Genomic DNA, 22,656 nt, shown 5'->3' with positions numbered 1-22,656 from the left:
GTAATAGGAGGTAACTTCGTAAACTTTACACCCAAAGCACAAACAGCAAAATAACTCCTCAAAATCAAATGCTTCTGCACCTCACTAGAATTTGTCAGAAAGGTGACGAGGCACCCAATTCAATGGGAGAAAATATTTAGAAATCACATATCAGACAAAGGTTTGATTTCCTGTATATACAAAAAAAATCGTACAACTCAACAACAAAAGAACAAACAGTCCAATTATAAAATGGGATAAAGATATTGTACTGGTTTGAAATGATGTATGTACCCTAGAAAAGCCATGTTTTAATCCTAATCCCACTTTGTAAAGATCCCACTTTGTGTTTCTTCTAATCCCTATTCAATACTGTATGTTTGAAACTGTAATTAGATAATCTCCCTGGAGATGTGATTTAATCAAGAGTGCTTGTTAAATTGGATTAGGTGACGACAGGTCTCCACCCATTTGGGTGTATCCTGATTAGTTTCTGAAGTCCTATAAAATAGGAAACATTTTGGAGAATGAGAGAAATTTCTGAGAGAGCAAAGAATAGCATAGCCACTAGAAGCAGAATTTACCAGCCAGTGACCTTTGGAGATGAAAAAGGAAAATGCCTCCCAATGGAGCTTCATGAAACAGGAAGCCAGGAGAAGAAGCTAGCAGATGATGCTGTGTTCGCCATGTGCCCTTCCATATGAGAAAGGAACCCTGACCGTATTCATTATGTGCCTTTCCAGATGAGAGAGAAACTCTGACTGTGTTCACCATGTACCCTTCCAGATGAGAGAGAAACCCTGACCATGATCACCATTTGCTTTTCCAGATAAGAGAGAAACTCTGACTGTGTTTGCTATGTGCTCTTCCACTTGAGAGAGAAATCCTGAACTTCATCAGCCTTCTTGAATTAAGGTATCTTTCCCTGGATGCCTGTGATTGGACATTTCTATAGATTTGCTTAATTGGGACATTTTCTCACCCTTAGAACTGTAAACTAGCAACTCATTAAATTTCCCTTTTTAAAAACCATTCCGTTTCTGGTATATTGCATTCTGACAGCTAGCAAAGTAGAACAGATATGAATAGGAATTTTTCTGAAGAGCAAATACAGATGGCTCAAAAGCACATGACATGATGCTCATTTTCGCTGGCTATAAGGGAAATACAGGTCAAGACTACAATGAGATACCTCCTCACACCTATAAGAATGGCTGCTATTAAACAATCAGGAAACTATAAATGGAGAGGATGTAGAGAAACTGGGACACTTACGCACTACTGGTGTGAATGTACAGTGGTGCAGCCACTATGGAAGACTGTTTGGTGGTTCCTTAGGAAACTAAATATCAAGCTGCCCTATGACCCAGCAATAGCAGTACTTGGTATATACCCAGAAAGTTGAAAACAACAACACAAACAGACATTTGCACACCGAAGTTCACACCAACATTATTGACAATCGCCAAAAGATGGAAACAAACCAAATGGCCATCAACAGACAAGTGGTTCAACAAAATGTGGTATATACATACGACGGAATATCATGCAGCATTAAGACAAAATGACATCCTGAAGCACATGACAAGATGGATGAGCCTTGAGGACATAATGCTGAGTGAAATTAACCAGACACAAAAGGACAGATACTGTATGATTCCACTTTTATGACCAGCATAAAGGTATAATCAGAGACTTATAATACAGATACATAGAAGCTAGAGATAGATGAACCAATAGCTAATGAGGTTCAACTCCAATGTAAGGGAATAGATAGGAGCAAAGGTGATTCTCTAGTGGGTCTAAAAGTAATATTACCATACTGAAGATGAACAAGATTGAAAGGGGTTGTACAGGCCTACGTGTCCCACTGACTCACACTAGAAATATGAATGAGTTCTTGTAAGAATTACTTCAAAGATATGATTCTTGCATAAAGAGTGTTTAATTCCAGGATGCAGAGGGAAACTGCTATTGCATGCTATGAGTTATGTTTAAAAGGAAACCATCAGCACTACCACAGCAACAGCAGAGGTAAATAATGAGGTGAGGGACAAGAGTTAAGAGGAGGTTTAGATCTTCTATTTGGTGACGGTGTGTTTACTGGTTTTCTGTCTCTTGGGAACAATGAAATTATCTAAAATTGAGAATGTTGATGGACTGCGGACTTTGGGTCCTCTACCTGATGCCCGATGAATGCAGGTGGCTGAAGGATGCACTGATGGAGAAGTAGATTGGTAAATGATGGTGTATACTTATGAATGAAAGCTGTGCTGCTACAAAAGAACAATGTCGTGAGGCATGCAACGATGTGAATGAACATGTGGGACATTTGGTGAGACAAAATAAGCCAGAAACAAAAAAGCAACAATGGTATGGTCAACTTTAGAAAATGCTTATAAGAAAACAGGGGCCTAAGTTGTAAGCTTTTAGAGCAAGACACATTAAGTCTAGAGTGGTGATTATTTCTGGATTTTGAAAGGCTGTTTTATGTATCTAACCTGATATTTAGAGATAAGAATGAGGCCAAACAGGTTGGGGTTAAAGTAATTCAGAACATAGGGGTAAGGAAGACAGCATCTATATTTTAGAACCACATATACTCTTTGAGACCAATGGAAGAAAAGTTTATTTGATTTGGAACTGAAATTTTCTGTATTATATAATCTAATTCAACCTATCTGTAAAGCCCATTTGAACAACTGAAACACAGAGAGCATAGAATGAGAAAGAGGTCCTTTAATCCTGTATAGATTATTGTAATGCCTGGAAATATCCTAGAGTATATTAACCAGATAACCAAAAAGTATTGGCAAAGTCCCCTGGGGGAGGAGAGAAAGACTATGGAACTATTAAAACCTTATCATCAGGGAATCCCGATACTATGTCAAACTTTAGGGACACCCAAATCAATAGGCCATGCCCTCGATCAGGAGGCTTACTCTTGTGAAGCTTATGTAGGTAGCAGAGAAGCTTAGACTTCCTATAGGCATGCCTAAGAGTTACTTCTGGAGGACCTCTTTTGCTGTCAGATGTGACCTCAGTCTCTGTAAGCCCAACTCTGCAAGTGAAATCATTGCCCTCTCCCCTACATGGGACATGACATGCAGGGGTAAAAGTCATCCTGGCAACATGGGAGAGGACTCTCAGGGATGAATCCAGACCTGGCACCATGGGATCAACAATTGCATCTTGACCAAATGGGGGAAAAGAATTGTAATACAGCATCAGTGGCAGAGTTCAAATAAAGTCGAGAGGCTACACTGGAGGTTGCTCTTATACAAGCTTCAGGTAGACCTTGCTACCTATCATAACATGCCAACCCCCAACCAGGACCATTCCAGCCAATCCTAAAGAACACCTAGGGCAATTTATAAGATTCCACAAGGATTCCAGGTACTAGAGTAACTTGCCGGAAACCTACAAACTCCAGATGGGTTCCGGGTCTAGATAAATCCTGAAACCTTGCCCAGCCTCTCTAGAACATTAGATAGCTCCATCTCCCTACCCCATATTAGTGACAGACCCTTCCAATAGCAAAAGTTTAGAATTGCCATAGCCCAAAGAATCCCAGTGAGAGGTATGGAAAGATCAAAGATGATGGTGGAATTATACATAGAATATAGGTCTTAACAAATGAATATGAATGCTGAATCATTACATTGATACCTCTTTTAGCCTCCAGTATTTTAGAAGAGCTAGAAGTAAAATCTTAAAATTGTGAAATTGTAACCCATATCAACGTCTGAAATATGTTCTACAACTAATTGTGGTGCTGTGCTTGGAAATATATAGCTTTTTTGTATATATGTTATTATTCACAAAAAAAGAAGGAAAAAAGTCAATTATGACCATGAAAAAGTATTTAAGCCCTCTAGCCTCCTATATTCTGGAGCAGCTAGAAGGGAAAATATGAAAGGATCGTATGGTAGCCCATGACAAACTCTGGGATCTATCTGTAACCACTTTTTGAAGAGTGCTTTGAAAACTTGCTTTTTTATTTCTTTGCATTGTAGATATGTTATACCATACAATAAAAAAAGTTGAAAAAAAAAAAGCTGTAACAACCAAAAAATATATATATTGGGTAGATGGAAATACTAGTGGTCAAGGACAGGAAGGAATAAGGGGTATGGCATGCATGAGTTTTTTCTTTCTATTTCTTTCTTTTTCTGGAGTGATGCAAATGTTCTAAAAAATGATTATGGTGATGAACATACTATTATGTGATGATATTGTGAGCCACTGATTGTACACCATGTATGGAATGTTTGTATGTTAAGAACGTTTGTGTTTGTATGTTGTTTTGCCAATAAAAAATATTAAAAAACGTATTGCTTTAAGTTGCCATTTAGCATAAATTTCCAGAGTTAAATGTCCCTTTGTTTAAGTTACTGCAAAAGGTACATTATCTTGATTAATTCTCATTCACTAGGCTTAGAGTAGTACAGCTAGAGTATGCCAACTGTACAGGGCCACTGTTACTGCTTCTCTTTGTATACACTGCCTCTGTACATTTTATATTTGTTTTCTTCCCGCTTTCTTGGAAAAGTATGCATTATGCATGCATTCACAGATACTTACGGTCTCCATTTCACATCTGTGATTGGATCTCAGCATATGCAACCAGGCCATCATTCCATAGGCAATCGTAAGATTGTAGTCTAAATTTTCCTATGTAATAGAATATTAGATTCTGAACTAAATCTCATTCGACTTTCCAAATGATGGCCAATCAACCTTTTGTTTTTCATTGAGGAGACTCGGAAGTGGTTGAGTTAGTTACAATCACGTTTCCATGACCTTGTTTCATGTTTTCAGGTATGTTTTAAAATCGAAGTAACGGTTTTCTCTGTTAGGTTCTCTATAGTTTCAGCAAGAACATAGACCATGTAAACCTTTAACATCTTCCTTTGAAATTTATAAGAATGGAGAATTCTGAGGAGGGCAAAGGTGTACAAAACTCACTCCATGATGTGCAATGTGCTGAGGCCTCTGCAAACAAAGAGAGCACTTATTCACAAGCACAAGGAAATGGTCGTTGTCATTTAGCAGCTCTCACTTTACAACAGTCCAGATTTGAAAAGCAGTGTTAAGTTTGCAGTTACCTTTCTGGACTGCTTTCAAGGATATTCTCTCCTGGACTTTCTCTGAAGCTTATTTTGTTAAGAAAAGCAATTTTGTATTTCCCCTTCCATCATGGCCTCACTCTTAAGACATGAATAAAATGAATTACTTTTGAAATAACCTTAGCTTTACCATGATTGTTTTTCAAGGACAGTAATTTAAGGCTTTAGACTACAAAGTTTTCATTTATGTGTCCTCTAAAATGACATATACTGTTAATGTAGTCAAGCAAAGACAAACCATTATGAATTAATAATCTTAGTTCAAAGGCCTTGAAAGTCCTTTTAATACTGAATCAAAAGCAGGTTCAGAAAACCATATTTTCAATTCTGTGTAAAAATGCCCCTTTAAGAGCTCTCAGAGTAAAGAATTATTTTGACAATTGTATGAAAGCATACGCTACATAAGATCTTTATGTTCATTTTCAGCAGTTAAGTAGAAATGGCACATCATAAAACATACATGAAAGTACATAAAATGTACAAACTCTAAAGTAGAGACTGATAACTTGCTGTCAGCTTTATTTTTTTATTTTCAATGAAAATTAATTACTATAGCCTACTATAAACATGTACTGTCAATGATACTAATGACACTTTTACATAGGAGTTTATCTGCTTTACCCAATCATAGAAATGTCTTCTTTCGGCCAGCTTCTAATCCCCTATTTTACCTGTATCAAAAAGGTTTCAGGAGTTATGAATAATTTATATCTTCAGGAATACTGCATAAATATTTCATGTGGTATTTATAAAATAGTGCAGCCCTATAGAATTATGTAAATTTCTTAGTCTAAATGGAAAAGCAATGAGAGCTAAGGTGTTATAGACTGAGTGCAAGGAGCACATCTGGGCTCGGAGAATAGCTGAAGTCTAGAACTCTATTGTAGGCCTGTTAGAAACAGGTTTAGTTCATCTTGGAGAGCTAATAGCGCCCGCAATGACGACTTCACAGCTATTTGGATTTTACCTTTTATAGCTGCCTTCTGTTCTTTTTCTAGAGAAAAAATTCTATCCCCTAATTCACAGCTTTCAGCTTTGAACTGGAGATATGAGAAAGAATAGATCTTGATCATTTATCTCTTACTTGTAAAGAAGCAAGAAATAAATAGATGTCTGCCAATTCTCTGACCTCAATTCCTAAGCCTTTCTCTTAGGTTTTCAAAAATTGTTTAAAATTATATCTGTATATACTAACTGACATCCTGCCTGATTCCAGAAAGTGGCTGACGGCTCTTAGTCTGTTCCCTTTCCTGTCCTCCCATCACCAAGACTACCATAGATTAAATTTAACTTTGATTAACACAGCAAATGTCAGCAAAGCTAAACAAAAATCCTTTCTCTTCTCCTATCATCTGAAGAATTAAAGATCCTGCTGGTGATTTTTTTTTTCTTGCACCTAGGATAACTTGTTAGCTCTACATAGGTGGAAAAGCACAGCCTTTGAGTATTTTGAAAGAGTGTTACTTCAGGGTCTTCTACATCAGGAGTTTTCAACTGGGGGTAATTCTGCCCTCCAGGGGATATTTGGCATCGTCTGGAGACATTTTTGATCGTCACAAATTGGGGGTGGGGATGGGGGTGCTATTGCTGTCTAGAGGGAAGTGGTCAGGAATGCTGCTAACATCCCGTAATGCACAGGATAGCTCCTGACAGCAAAGGATTATGCAGCCTAAAATGTCAATAATGCTGAGGCTGAGAAACCCTACTCTTTATATAGGTCACTTAAGAGGCTACACTTGAACATGATGGGAAGGACTGCTAGTCAGGTGACCTCTGAAAACTCCATGACTATTTGTTACACTCAAACCGTAAGGGACAGAGCCATGTCTCTAAAACTGTCCTAATATTTATATGCCTCATTGAACAAAGACATAAACCCAGAGAGCTCAAAGGGGAATCAGAGCCCTTCTAAATCAACCTCCTCATTTCACAGGTGAAGAACCCAAGGTCCAGCGGTAAGGGACTTGCTAAGCCCAAGCAGCTGCGTACAGCTAACCAGCAGCAGAGACAGGAAGGAACCTAGATCTCCTGATGGTACAGTCCATGATTCTTTCCATGGGGTTACGGTAAATTCTGCAAGGACGTGTCAAGAATCGGTACGTGAGACTGTCCCCAGGGTACCTGGAAAATAACGTAAGAGTTCATATCTGATATGTCGGGGATATTTTTATAATTTGTTGAGATATATTTCATACCACAAAATGCACCCTTCTAAAGTGTACAATTCAGTGGATTTTTGTGTATTTAGAGTTGTGCAGTCATCACCACAATCTAAATTCAAAACATTTTCAGGGGGTGCAAGGGTAGTTCAGTGGTAGAATTCTTGCCTGCCATGTAGTAGAGACCTAGGTTCGAGTCCTGGTCCATGCACTTCCCCAAAAACAAACAAATAAGAAAAACAAACAAACAAACAAAAACTAAACAAATGGTGCTGCAATAACAGATACTCGCATGGAAAAATAATGAAATGTGACCCTGCATACCAAAAAAAAAAATTTTTTTTCAACACCTAAAAAGAAGCCCTGCACCCATTAGTACTCAGTCCTCATTTTATTTCTAATGTCCAATTCCTACACCAGCTCTAGGCAACCACTAATTTACTTTCTGCCTCAGGATTTGCTTATTCTGGATATTTCATAGAAATAAATTATGTGGTCTTCTGAGAGTGGCTTAAACACAATGTTTTCAAGGTTCATCCATGTTGTAGTATGTATCAGTACTTCATTCTTTTATATTGCTGAATAACATTCTGTTACAGGGATATGTCACATTTTGTTTATTCATTTATCTGTTGCTATATATGTGGGTTGTTTCCACAGTTTGGCTATAATGAATGAGGCTGCTGTAATCATCTGTATACAGGTTTTTATGTGGGCATATTTTTCACTTCTCTTGAGCATATAACCAGGAGAATTGCCCTGAATTAAGTCAGGAATACTTTAATATCTGAGACTCAATTTTGGAAGAACACTATTTGAATGTTTGTTAGCTTTTTTTTTTTTTAATTAGAGAAGTTGTGGGTTTATAGAACAATCATGCATAAAACACAGGATTCCCATATACCACCTTATTATTATTATTATTCTTTTTTTTTTGGGGGGGGGGGCAGTGCATGGTCCGGGAATCGAACCTGGGTCTCCCGCATGAAAGGCAGGCATTTTAACCACTGAACTACCTGTGCACCCCAACCACCTTATTATTAACACCTTGCATTGATATGGTACATTTGTTATAACTGATGAAAGTACATTTGTATTTTTATTATTAACTAAAATCCATGGTTAACAGGGTTCACTGTATTGTGCAGTACCATGGGTTTTTTTGTTTTAATTTTTATTTTAATAACATATATACAACAACCTAAAGTTTCCTCTTTTAGCCACATTCAAATTTAAATTCAGTGCTGTTAATTATGTTCACAATGTTGTTATTATTATTTACCATCCCTTTCCATCACCCCAAATAGAAATTCTGTAAACTGAAAAACTCAACTCCCTATTTCTATTCCCACTCCATCCCCTGGTAACCTATATTCTAGTTTTTGACTCTTAGGAGTTTGCCTATCCTACTTATTCTAAATATTTCATATCAGTGAGATCATAAAATATTTGTCCTTTTGTGACTTTCATTTCACTCAGTATTACAACCTCATGGTTTATCCATGTAGTCACATGTATCAGAACTTCATTCCTTTTCATGGCTGAATAATATTCCATTGCAGGTATATACCACATTTTGTTTATCCATTCATCATTTGGTGGACACTTGGTTGCTTCCATCTTTTGGTAACTGTGAATAATGCCACTATGAACAACACTGTGAAAATATCTGTTTGAGTCTCAGCTTTCAATTTTGGGGGGTATATACCTGGAGCTAGGATTGCTTGGTCATATGGTAATTCTATACTTAACTTCCTGAGGAACTGCCAAACTGTCTACCACAGCAGCTGTACTATTTCACTTCCCACCAGCAATGAATGTGTGTTCCTATTTCTCCATATCCTCTCCAACTCCTGTAATTTTCCATGTTTTTAATACTAGCCATGCTAATGGGTGTGAAACGGTATCTCATTGTGGTTTTGGTTTGTATTTCCCTAACGGCTAATGATTTTGAGGATTTCTTCATGTATTTTTTTCAGCTAAATAAATTTGTATAGCTTCTTTGGATAAAACTCTATTCAAATCTTTGCCCATATTTTAACTGGGTTGTTTGCTTCTTTGTCAGGATTCAGTGTTATCTGCAATTAGGGAAATCTTTACTTCTCTCTTTCCAATTTGGATGCCTTTTATTTCCTTTTCTTGCCTAACAGCTCTGACTAGAATTTCTGGTACAATGCTGAATAACAGTGGTGACAGGGGGCATCTCTGTCTTTCACCATTAAGTATGATGAAAGCTAACTGTGGGTTTTTCATATGTGCTCTTTATCACGTGGAGGAAATTTTCTTATAATCCCAACGTCTAAGTGTTTTTATCAAGAAAGGGTGCTGGATTTTGTCAAATGCCTTTTCTCTGTCAATTGAGATGTGTGTTTTTTATTCCTTCGTTCTGTTAACATCATGTATTACATTCATTCTTATGTTGAATCTCCCTTACATACTTGGGATAAATCCCACTTGGTCATGTTGTATAATTCTTTTCATGTGCAGATGGATTCATTTTGCTAGCATTTTGTTGAGAATTTTGCATTTATATTCGTAAGAGATATTGGTCAGTAATTTTCTTTTCCTGTGTATCTCTACCTGGCTTTGGTATGAGGTGATGTTGGCCTCAGAACGAATCAGGGTCTCTTTCCTCCTATTCAATATTTGGGAAGAGTCTGAGCAGCACTGGTGGTAATTCTTGGAATGACTGCTAAATTCCCTTGCGAAGCCACGCAGTCCTGGGTTTTTCTTTGTTGGGAAGTTTCGATTACTGATTCCATTTCTTTACTCGCTATTGTTCTGTTGAGATCTTCTATTTCTTCTTAAGTCAGTGCAGGTAGGAATTTGACCATTCCACCTTGGTTATCTAATTCGTTGATGTATAGTTGTTCATAGTTTCCTCTTATAGTCCTTTTTATTTTGGTGATGTCAGTAGTCATGCTAACCCACCTTTTCACTACTGAAATAAGTAATTTGTATCTTCACTCTTTTTTCTTTGTTAGCCTAACTAATGGTTGTCAATTCTATTGATCTTTTGAAGAACAACTTTTGGTTTTGTTTTTCTCTTTTTAAATTTTCTATTTCATTTATCCCTGCAGTAATCTTTGCTATTTCTTTCTGCCTGCTTGCTTTGGATTTAGTTTGCTATTCTTTTTCTAGTTCTTCCAGCTTTGAGATTAGGTCTCTGATTTGAAATCTTTCTTCTTTTTTAATACAATCATTTAGAGCTATAGATTTCCCTCTAAGGACTGCCTTGGCCTTATCCCATTCATTTTGCTATGTTGTGTTTTCATTGTTATTCAAGATATTTCCTAATTTTGAAAAATTTGTGAATTTTCCAGTTCTCCCCTATTGATTTCTAACTTCATTCCATTGTGGTTGAAGAAGATGCATTGTATAATTTCAATTTTTTTTTTATTGAGACTTTTATTGTGACTTAACATATGGTCTATCCTGGCGAATGATCCGTGTACCTTTGAGAAGAACTTGTATTATGTTGTTGGGAGAAATGTTTATATGTATCTATTAGGTCTAGTTGGTTTAGTATACTGTCCCAGTCCTATATTTCATTTCCTTTTTGATCTTCTATCGAGATGCTCCATCCATTACCTAAAGGGGGGGTGTATTAAAATCTCTTAAATATTAATGTAGAACAATATCTCCCTTCAAATCTGTTAGTATTTGCTTTATATATTTTGGGGCTCTGCTATTAGGTGCATATATACTTATAATGATCTCTTCTTGGTGAATCAATCCATGTATCAACATGTAATGACCATTTTTGTCTCTCATAACAGCTTTTAACTAAAGTCTATTTTATCTGATATTAGTAGAGCTATTCCAGCTCTCTTCTGTTTACTACTTATATGGTATATTGTATTTCATCCTTCTTACTTGTGTTCTTTGAATTTAAGGTGAGTTTCTTGTAAACAGCATATACTTGGGTCATGCTTTCTTATTCATTCTGTCAATCTCTGTCTTTTGAGTGGAGTGTTTAATCCATTTATGTTTAAAGTCACTATCAATAATTCAGGACTTTCTTTTGCCATTTTGCTAGTCTTTGTAAATCTTATAACTTTTTTGTGTATCAATTCTTGCATTAGTGCCTACTCTCATATTTATTTGATTTGGGGGAGTACACTCAATGTACCATATTGAGTGCCTTCTCATCTCTACTGGTTGATATATTTTTCATATGTTTTTCTTGTTGTTACCAGAGGGGTATAATTTAAGATCCCAAATATATAACAATCATTTTTTACTTAATACTAATTTGACTTCAATAGTTTACACATACACTGCTCTATACTCTTCCATCTCCTCACTGTTTTTTGTACTTATTACCATTTATATCTTTGACATTATATGTCTCAAACCACAGATTAACCACTACTTTTTCTGCACTTGCATTTTACCACCTGGAGTAAGTAAAAAATGGAGTTACATACCAAAAAATAGAAGACAAAACAATACAACACTAATGGCATTTATAAATACCCAAATGGTTACCTTTGCCAGAGGTTTTCATTTATTTACACCACTGTGAACCACTGTGCTGGTTTGAAAGGATGTATGTCTGCTAGAACAGCCATGTTTTAATCTAAATCCCATTTCATAAAGGCAGAATAATCCCTACTCAATACTGTATGTTTGAAACTGTAATCAGATCCTCTCCCTGGAGATGTGATTTAATCAAGAGTGGTTGTTAAACTGGATTAGGTGATGACATGTCTCCACCCACTTGGGCAGATCTTGATAAGTTTGTGAAGTCCTATAAAAGAGGAAACATTTTGGAGAATGAAAGAGATTCAGAGAGCAGAGCAGAACGACATAGCCATGAGAAGCAGAGTCCACCAGCCAGTGACCTTTGGAGATAAAGAAGGAAAATGTCTCCCGGGGAGCTTCATGCAACAGGAAACCAGGAGAAGAAGCTAGCAGATGATGCTGCGTTCACCATGTGCCCTTCCAGATGAGCGAGGAACCCTGACAGTGTTAACCATGTGCCTTTCCAGATGAGAGAGAAACTCTGCCTGTGTTCACCATGTGCCTTCTCACTTGAGCGAGGAACCCTGACAGTGTTAACCATGTGCCTTTCCAGATAATAGAGAAACTCTGTGTTCACCATGTGCCTTCTCACTTGAGAGAGAAACCCTGAACTTCATTGTCCTTCTTGAACCAAAGTATCTTTCCCTGGATGCCTTAGATTGGACATTTCTATAGACTTGTTCTAATTGGGACATTTTCTCGGCCTTGAAACTGTAAACTAACATCTGATTAAATTCCCCTTTTTAAAAACCATTCTGTTTCTGGTATATTGCATTCTGGCAGCTAGCAAACTTGAACAACCACTGTCTAGAGTCCTTTCCTTTTGGTTTGAAGATTCCCTATACCACTGCTTATAGGACAGGTCTCTCAGCTTTTGTTTATCAGACAATCTCTTCAACTCTTCCTCATTTTTGAAAGATAGTGTTGCTGGATATAAAGTTCTTGGTTGGTGACTGTTTTCTTTCAGCACTTTAAGCATTCCAACCCATTATTCTCTTACCTCCATAATTTCTGAATAGATATCAGCATGTATCTAATCAAGACTCCCTTGTACATGACTTGTTGCTTTTCTCTTGCAGCTTTCAGAACTCTCTCCTGGTCTTTTGCATAGGCAGTTTGACAAGTATATGAAGGGTGTGCTGTTGTGAAATTGTTGTGTACCCCAGGAAAGTCACGTTCTTTAATTCTGATGCAGTATTGCTGGGTGGATTGATTAAGTTGTTTCTATGGAGATGTGACACACCTAACTTTAGGTGGGCCCTTTTGATTAGGTGGCTTCCATGGAGATGCATCTCCACCCATTCAGGGGGTCATTTACTGGAGTCCTTTAAGAGGGAAACACTTTGGAAAAAACTTCATAGCTGACAGAGTCAGAGACCTCTGTTGATGCAGAAAGAAAACACCCCCGGGGAAGCCTTTGGAAGAAGCAGGGAGAGAAAGCTAGCACACGTTCCCAGATGACAGAGGTGTTCTGGATGCCTTCCTTGAGTGAAGGTAACCTCTTGTTGTGCCTTAATTTGGACACTGACACAGACTTAGAACTATAAAACTTGTCAGCTAATAAATTTCCTTTTAAAAGCCATTACAATTCTGGTATACTGCATTTAGTCAGCTTTAGCAAATCAAAACACAGGACATATTTTTCTTCAAGTTTATTCGGTTTTGTGCTTTCTGGGCTCTTTGGGTGTGCATAGCCACATCTTTTGCTGAGTTTGGGAAGTTCTCTGTCATTATTTCTGTCAATATTCCTCCTGTCCGTTTCTCTCTTTCTTCTCCTTCTCAGACTCCCACAATGCATTTATTGGGACACCTGATGGGATCCCAGAGGTATCCTAGGCTATTTTTGCTTTTTATAACCCCTTTTTCCTTTTGCTCATCAGCCTGACTTATTTTAATTTTTTTTTGTCTCTTCTACTTTGCTGATTCTTTCTTCTGTCAGCTCCAATCTACTGTTGAAACCCTCCACAGAATTTTTCATTTCAATTATTATGGTATTTAATTCCAGTATCTCTGTTTGGTTTCTTTTTAAAATTTCTATTCTCTATTGAGATTCTCATATTGTTCACTCACTATTTTCCTGATGTCCTTTAGTTCTTTCTCTGTTTTTTCTTTCATCTTGAGCACCCTGAAGATCATTTTTAAAAAGTCTTTGTCCAGTGTTCATTGATATTCTCTGGATTTTTTTTCTCTTTCTTTGAATGGGCCATCTTTTTTGTTTCTCTGTCTTTATCTTTCATTGCACATTGTGCATTTTAATGTTTTAAAATGTTAACTCTGGGATTTATTCCCTGAGATATTTGTTTCTTGAGTTTGTAACCAGCTGGTGCTATGACAGAGATTTTCTTGAGGATCAGCCTCCTACCAAGAAGGGCCATTCAAGGTAAATGCATAGTACAGGGTCCTCCCTGCCTTTTCTGCTTGTCCTGAGCTTGTGCTTGGTAGAGGCCTTAAGCGTTCCACTGTTTACAAGAGTTTGAATGTTCTCTCTACTTCCCAAGGGACAGAGCCTCTTCCTCTACAGGTGTTTCCCAACAGGACCCAGACCACACTACCCACCTCAATTGTTTTTTACACTGTTTTCATTGTCTCAACCTGCTTTTGCCTGGATGGCAGATTCTGGGATGGGAGCATGCTAGAGAGGAGCTTCCTAAGTCAGTCTTTCCCAGTTGGAAAGACTGATGTGGGTTGGAACAATGGCTGTCCTCAGAGCCAAGCCCCCAGTGATCCGAAATGGCTAATCAAAAACCAAGATCAGCAATCAGCCCATAACCACCCTGGACCTTGAGGAAATGGATTTTCATGTCCCTTTCTGGTGCCAGCAAGCTACGCCAGAGGCTGGATCCCACTGCTGCATGTCAGCCACAGTGGCCACTGTGAAGAGAGTATAATTTATGAGTATTTTCTGTAATTAACCAGACTCTTTCTCCTGATCTTTCCTGGATGCTGTACAATGTTCTCCTGGACTCCTGTGTTCTAAAATAGTTGATTTAGATAGGTTTTGCCTATTTAATTGCTGTTCTGTTGGAGGGACCAATTCTGGAACTTCCTATTTCACCATCATCCCACAATCTTCTAGGCCATCTGAAATTTTAGGAAATTTTCTTAAATGTGGACATAAGATAGAATATGAAAGTAAACAGTATCTATTCTATGAAGCAACAATTAGAAATTTGTTCATACATGTCTTTAAGTGGAGTAGGCAATTTAAATCTTCAAAGATCTGCTATTCAATTATCTACTACATCATCTAACAAAATCCCCTACAAGGAACACTGCAGAATACAGAATTCGTTTCTCAGGGCTATTTCTATTCAGAAGAGAAAAACAATAATGACCCAAGGAGAAGTTGAAAATAAATATGTCAGAGCACAATATGATTAACCAAAGATTAGTTTTGTTCTCTGACTCATAAGGTAGACAAGCAATGAGAGCTTGATGCAGTATAATGAGACGTTGGCATTTTTATTTTGATACTAAATACTACAGATGGTGGAAGAACAATAACTATTTTGCCATTTTATTATAAGATTTGTGTCACAGTTGTAAGACTGTTTTCTCTTCTGGCTCATCCTCTAATAAATGCACTTGTTTAAAAGCTGATGATTATAGAATATGGATGCTCAGGAAAGGGTGCTCCGAAGTCCAAAGATAAAACCATTCCAACTTGGAATCCAGAAGGCTATTCAGAACCTGGCCTTTCCTTTTATGAACATGTCAGAAGAGAACTAGATGCAATAGCTAGTACAACTGAAGGACAATTTTTGGTGAGGTTTATGACAAGCCGATGACAGAAACCAGTACAACTGAGTCAAAGAGGCATGTGGTATCAAATTTCAAGGGACTTAACTCTTAATGGTACCTACATACAGCATGCTGATCCATGACTGCCGGGACTGGTATGTGTTATTTTCTCTACCTAAAAAGCCTTTCTGTCTCTCCATGTGATGAAGTCCTATCTTGCTGTCCGAGTCTCTCAACAATCATGTTCCCTGTGAATGTTTCCCTTCCCTCAGTGCTCCTGTAGATTCTAAACACGGTGCTGCTAGACTCTGTGTCCAGGTATAACAGTGATTGACTGTGCCTCCTTTTTTAGTCTGAATGTATCTTGAGTTTCTACCAGTATTTGTAATCCAGAAAGGTATCTGGGCCTATTTCTTGATTAAGGGCTCACAACACTTTGTACTTCAATGGAGTGAGGGAATCTATGTTTAAATTGCAAACTTAACAATGGATACAAAATGACTGAAACTCTAACAGAAGAAACATAAATTGAATGCAAGTTTAGGTCAAGTGAAGACTAGACAGTACCTGAGTCACCTTTCCCTCAAGAAAACACCTGTGCCGTCATCCATCTGCTGACAAGGAGAGGAAGTTATGAAATGTGGCCTTAAGTACAGAACATTTTTCTACCTTCAGTTCTGTGGCCAAGCTACTTAATACATCTAAGAGGGCTAAAGCCCTGATTCTTTTTTTCACATCTTTTCAAAGATTTACTGTATGAAAAAAATACTTTTGCACATCTCTGTTTCATGGAAGCTCTTAGAGAATGAGCTGATTTATCTTGAGGGAAAATCATCCTTTGTTTGTTATTGTCATTCTTGTGAGTTTCTCCAAGACTTTTAGGAGGTAACATAATTGGAAGCTATTTACCTTAATCTGGCAGGCAGCATACATGATTTTAATGAAACTATTAAAAAAAATAAAAAGTCTTACCTAGTTGAAGAATGAAAATTTAGTTTGAGCTCAGAAAGGAACAAAAACAAATCATAGGCTTCAGGATGACTGACAGAAAAGGAAAACTACATGAGAATGCTGCTCAATCAGTTCACTACTACCCACAGTAAGCCTCTTCCATTAAAATTTTATTCAGGATAAACTAGAGTTTATTTCACTGAAAAACACAAAATGCCAGAAATAGTACATAAAAGTTCACTTTCTATTTTCCAGTTGCTACATAGTATTCTGTAGTTTTTGCTTTTAGAATTTTACCCATTGAGCTGGTTTGAAGCTGTTACGTACTTCAGAAAAGGCCATTTGCTTTTAATCCATACCTGTGGGTGTAGGCCTATTGTAGGTGAGATCTTTTGGTTAGGTTATTTCAGTTGAGATGTGACCCACTCCATTCAAGGTGGGTATTAATCCTTTTACTGGAGCCCTTTATAAGAGGATAAAAGATAGAAAAAGCTGAGAGAGCTTAGAGAGAGAGAAGCTGAGAGACAAGGACACTCACAGAAGTTGTGTGAGCCACTAAAACCAGAAAAGCTGAAGGCAATAAAATCAGGGAGAGAAGGATCAGCAGACATTGGTCATGTGCCTTCCTATGTGACAGAGGTGTCCAAGAAGCCAGCAGCCTTTCTTCAGAGAAGGTATGCTCCTGTTGATGCCTTAATTTGGGCATTTTCATGGCCTTAGAATTGTAACTTGGAAGCTAATAAATCCCCATTGTTAAAGGCAGTCTATTTCTGGTATACTGGTATACAGCTTTAGCAAACTGAAATACCCATATTTAGGAAATTTGTTCTTTATACTCTATCTTTTATTTTTTTAGATGTGTCATATAACTCTTCTCACTTTCTACCAACTTTATCCTCTCCATCTTAAATGATTTTCCCTCCTTTTTCCTCTTAAAGAATTTACTCTTACTAGACTCATTAACACCTATTACTCTTTTCATAAATCTGAATACAGCAAAATAATTTAAATTATTTGTGCTAGCAGTAAATACAGTAGGGAAGGCAGGAATAGGAATAGATTTATACTATTACTACTACTACTACTACTAATAATAATAATAAACAGGTCTATGCAGTATCACTATTTCATCTGGTGGTCTTGCAGTGTTTATGCCAATTGTACAGTGATATGAATTGGTTCTCAACTAGATCAACTATGTTACGGACTGGTTACTATGCTTAAAGTGATACATCATTTCCATTGGAAGTATAACTGACTACTTATACATGATTTGATAGACAGTTTAAATCCTGTCGTTTACTGCTCTTATTGCATTTTGAAACCACAGTTCTGAAAACAAATTGCTAAAATGTATTGAGAAAATAGCTACATTTGCTCTAATATTACATTTGAAAATATAGATCTTGCAACAACAGAACATTTTTTCCTAGAGCTTTACAGAAAGAGAATTACTATGCTAGTTAACGAAAAGATCAGATCTGTCTGTTGGGAGCCAGGTTGCAAGTGAATCAATTTCTCACAGGCAAATTAGTTTAGAATGAACAACAAGGGCAGTATTGAAAATGGATATATCTGGCACTAACTACCTATGTCTCCATTTTCCTCCCCAAATTCATTTCCTTATTTATTGCAAATACTGCTCATCAGTCCTTGTTTGCTTACCTGTTTGATTTTATATACATAATATAGAAATCAAGCAAATATATGTATTTTATATATATAATATAGAAATCAGACAAATATATATATATATATATATATAGATATAGATATATATTTTTTAACTCCTCAGCATTGAGATTCGTTCTCAATGGTCCTTCAGCAGCTATTACCAACTATTAAAGCTTGTTTCACTGTCACTGATTTAAGGGGAAATATATAGAGATATCACATATAAAATCTTTTCAAAGCAGTCTGCTACCTTCAACCCTCAAAGTGCACATGTCTGAATTATGCCTGAGAAAGGTTCTTTCTGGCCTTGCATCTGTCTCCTGGAATTCTCAATTAATTGTAGTTTTTATCATTATGATAATGTTGGAGATGACCAATCCAATGGATCTATATTAGGGCAGGAGTAAGAACGGCCTGATTGCTCAGAGGCACACATTCATGACTGGTAAGGATTCAAGAAGTCAATGCATCCTAAGAAGAAAGCCCAGATACAGAAAAGCATTTTTAGCTCAGTACAGTGCCATGCAAAATTAGTTCCAGAAATGGGTCAAAAAGAAAGCAAGTACATCTGTGAATATATTACTTGTACCCTTCCAGGATACCGGAGCTTTCCTATCTATTTTAATCACAGGAAAATGGAGGGGAGGCAAGGTTGTTAAAGTAACAGATCCCGGAATAGCCTGTGGAACCCTCTCCCTTTTACCCAATATTCATTTTCAGCAATAAACTCACATTCCAAAACCATTTCTCTAAGAGAAATTGGTTTTGTGCATATGAACTAGAACTTCTAACTATTTTAAGACAATGTACCTAAGATGGATGCATCTTAACAAGTTTAAAGTGGTAGAAATCCCAATTCACATGGGCTTTCCAGCTTTCTTAGGGGAAGGGCAAAGTATCCATGGTAGTCCAGCAGTCAGCAAATATTTAAAGGGGCTTACCATGTGCTCCATGCACACTGCCAGGTGAGAGGAGCAATCTCTGCCTTCAATAGCTTAGCAATAGTAATCAAAGTGGTCAGAGACTCTCCCCTATCATGCTCTGCAATATTTCAAATCTGCAATTTTTTGAATCGTTAGAAAACAGGGCATTAATATATATCCACCCCTTTGTGTAGATGGTCCTACTGGGATGGGGAATATAAAATTATTTTTCCTGAGCCATGAAGAGTGGCAGGTCAGAAACAAGACCCCAACTTGCATGTTTGGATTACTTTGTATTTTCAATGTCTTCTGCAGTTTCCACCATTTTCAGCTTTGTTCTAGCCTTCAACAATACTGCAACTTTTTAAGTATTGACTTCATTCTGTGATGTGTACTGCGATTTCAATGGATCAGATCTAAAAGAGGCCTTACCAGTATTTTCAAAGGGACCCTGACTCAAATAAAACTTTTATTTCCAAGGAAACAGAAATACCTCTACAGTGAATAATTTTTCTCAGATAAAAATACTGGCACTTACCTCATAGTGGTAAAGTTTAAGTTTTAAAAAATTTTCCTTATAGCTTCATTGATTGATAGGAACAGCTTCTCTTGGCACTATTAAGGGAAATCAAAGAATTTTCTGTAATGTTTTTGTCAATCAGCAGGTAATCCCCCAACATCAAGAACACTTTTAATGCCATTATCCATAGGCTTAGAATTATTTTTAAAAATTAGAATTTGCTAGTCTGTGTTCTAGGAATTACATTTAAGCAATGAGGCAGATTCTGTTTTCCTGTGGGGTTGGAGTTAAAACACTGCTACGTTTTTTTATTCCATCTTTTTTTTGAGGATTCAGAAGCAGAATAAACTCACATCATCTCAACTATCCGATATGTTTGTAAATGTGAAACCACAGCATATATGCCAGGGAGAAAAATCTCTGACAGCACTAGCAACTCGCATTTGTATTCAATTTCTAGATTTACATGTATCTGTAGTTCTAGCCACTCTTAAAATTTCTTTTTTTCACTAAAGGTTCACAGGTTCTAAAATAGGGTTTCAGATAAATGCCAGGACTGCTTACTGAGGAACGACAGATGGCATCTTTCCTATCCTTACTGACTATTGACCGGAAGGAGCTGGAACCATGGCTGGAGATGAGCTTCGGCCCCTTAATTCTTCCTGCTTTCATTTCTCACAGTCCTGAACACAGATCTGGGCAACTGGGTTTTTTTCCATTTAGTCTGCATAGTTAGCCTAATGCACTTAAGTAGGAGATAATATAAATAAATATTAAAAAGTTCAGGGTAGACATCCATTTATTAGTTTAAATTTTTTTCAGGACTATATCTATTTTATAGTATTATAAATATATTTAATCTTATAATATATGAAGGAATGAAAATTTATGATTGGAGGCTTTTATATTCTGCATCTGTAATGATATCTAAATATGCTGAAGAACCATTTATCATTGTACAACATCATGTTTGTTCGTGTTATTGAAGGTGCAAAAAAGAATGTTTTAGTACATATAGAAAGATTCATTGAGGGATAGATGTCTAAGGCATTTCTGTCTGTCTACATTTTTAATATCACACAGTTCTAAAATCCTGAATTAACTTCCCTGTCGCTATTTGCCTCTCCTAAAATCATATTCTTTCTATAAAATTCCTCCAGGGAAATAACTTTGACTTATCTGATTTCTACCTCCCAGTGCCTAGCACAGAGCCTGGTATATAGGTTATACTCATTAAAAGACTGTTGAATGAATGAAAGAAACTAACTTTGATATAACTATATATGAGTTAACATATATGGGATAAATATTATTTCAAGATGACAAGTGAGGAACCTCCAAAATTTTTCTACTCATAGAACTTTTCCTGATTTAAATATTGCCCACCTACCCTTCTTATTGCATTTATTGTCCTACTTTGGGCCAGAAATTATCCTGGATGGTTCACATACGTTATCTAACACATTTAGTATTAAAGTTGGTCCTTATACCAACAAAAGGTGAAAGGTGTAAAGTGGCATTGCCACTTTTTGAAAGGGAGTGTCTAGCTTAAATCTTGGGGGTATTTGGGGTCCCAGAAAACCAACAAAACAAAAATTAAATTTCAGTTTCTCCAACTTATTTCATAACGACTGAAAGGCAGTAATACAACTTTTTCCAAAAACCAACTGAGCAATTTCTGACTTCTAGCAATACAGAACAAAATGCAGAATTTATTTTCAAAGGGAGAATACAAGTATATAGGCTCAAATTGCAGCTGACCTTGAGTTAAGAGAATGCTGGAAATCAGTTGCTGAAATAGAATATTTCCATAAACTCTCCCTCCCCCAATTAGTTACATCATAAAGAAATAAAGCAGTTTTAGAGAAAAACTCAATTGCCATGGATATATTTATCGTTAAACTACCTTGTCTGTACCCAGTTAATGTTTCCCCAGCAGTGCAGAAGACTATTGGTATTTTAAAAGCTTCCTACAAAATATAAGTAAATGCTACGTACTGAAACTATGTTTATGCTCAAATTAAAATAATGAAATTTTACATCAATAAAGGCAGAGGCAAAATATTCCTTCCAGAACTTAATTTCTGGAACCTACCTGTCTCTCTTCAGGGCAGTCTTAATTAGCATGAACATTTAAAAACAAGACTATAGAATGAGTAAATTATATTTTTCAAAAATAAAACCACCGAATCATTAACCTCTTACCCCCGCCTGCCCCCTGAAAGTTCCAAAAACGAGAGCCAAACATGCATATATCCTCACTGCAAAATATTTTAACACGAGAGCATTTTGCTGTCTCCTTACCTCAAGTGCAGAAGATTGCAGTGGGGTCAACCGATATATTTGCTTGCAGCTTGGTAATCAGAAGACGGAAGGAGGGTCTCGCTTGCTCATTTTCTTTTTCTTTTTCCAAGCCAAGCAGCGTGCCTGAACCTTGTTTCACTCGCTGGATTGATAACCTGGAAAAAGCGCCTCCCGCAAAGTGAGCGCCTGAAGCGGGAGACAGTCCCGGAGTGGCTGCCCCTCCTTCTCGATGACGCTTCACTTCCTGTTAGACTGAAAGGCAATTCCCAAGAAGCTCGGTTTTGTAGTTCCCAGCCCACCGCTGAAAGCCGATCCTTCTTTCCCCTATTTCTTTCCCGAGGTAACAACTTTAAATCATTCACGTCATGACCACTGGACGGTACCCAAGCAATTTCCCGGAGAGGCGCTCGAAAGAGCATTTCCATCGACTGTGGGTGCCCCGGGAGGCCCGCCGGCTCTTCTGCTGGCGTTCTGCATGTCCCTTAGGTCTTACCCGAGAGCCCGTTTCTCCCTGTACTTCCCTGTAATTGGCAGTGAAAATCATACAAAAATTATAGCACGAGATCGCTGCCCTCAGGGATAACCTGCAGGCGACAGGGACGTGCAAACGAGATTCTGGCTCCCTAAGGGATTGAGACTGCCTGTAAAGCAATGCATTTATCAAACCTCTAAATTCAAAATCCTTTTCGTAGGAGACCTCTTGAACGGGCTTCTTTTTAAACACATGTAATACTCTTTCCTTCGAAAGA

General features: G+C 37.3%; 1 protein-coding gene across 1 annotated transcript in view; it reads right to left on the bottom strand.

Annotated features, from left to right (window-relative positions):
* The window catches only part of EXTL2 (exostosin like glycosyltransferase 2), a 43,494-nt gene extending 21,072 nt beyond the window's left edge, over positions 1-22,422 (bottom strand). The window contains exons 1-2 of the mRNA XM_077120097.1: positions 21,908-22,422; positions 19,622-19,698 (exon numbers count right to left, since the gene is read on the bottom strand). Of these exons, the coding sequence (XP_076976212.1) occupies positions 19,622-19,626 (5 nt within the window). The 5' untranslated portion in view covers positions 19,627-19,698; positions 21,908-22,422. The remainder of the gene's footprint in view (positions 1-19,621; positions 19,699-21,907) is intronic.
* Between the last annotated feature and the right edge of the window lie 234 nt (positions 22,423-22,656).

Source organism: Tamandua tetradactyla, chromosome 11 (assembly GCF_023851605.1).
Source record: "Tamandua tetradactyla isolate mTamTet1 chromosome 11, mTamTet1.pri, whole genome shotgun sequence".
Lineage (NCBI taxonomy): Eukaryota > Metazoa > Chordata > Mammalia > Pilosa > Myrmecophagidae > Tamandua > Tamandua tetradactyla.
This window is presented reverse-complemented; position numbering and strand designations above follow the sequence as displayed.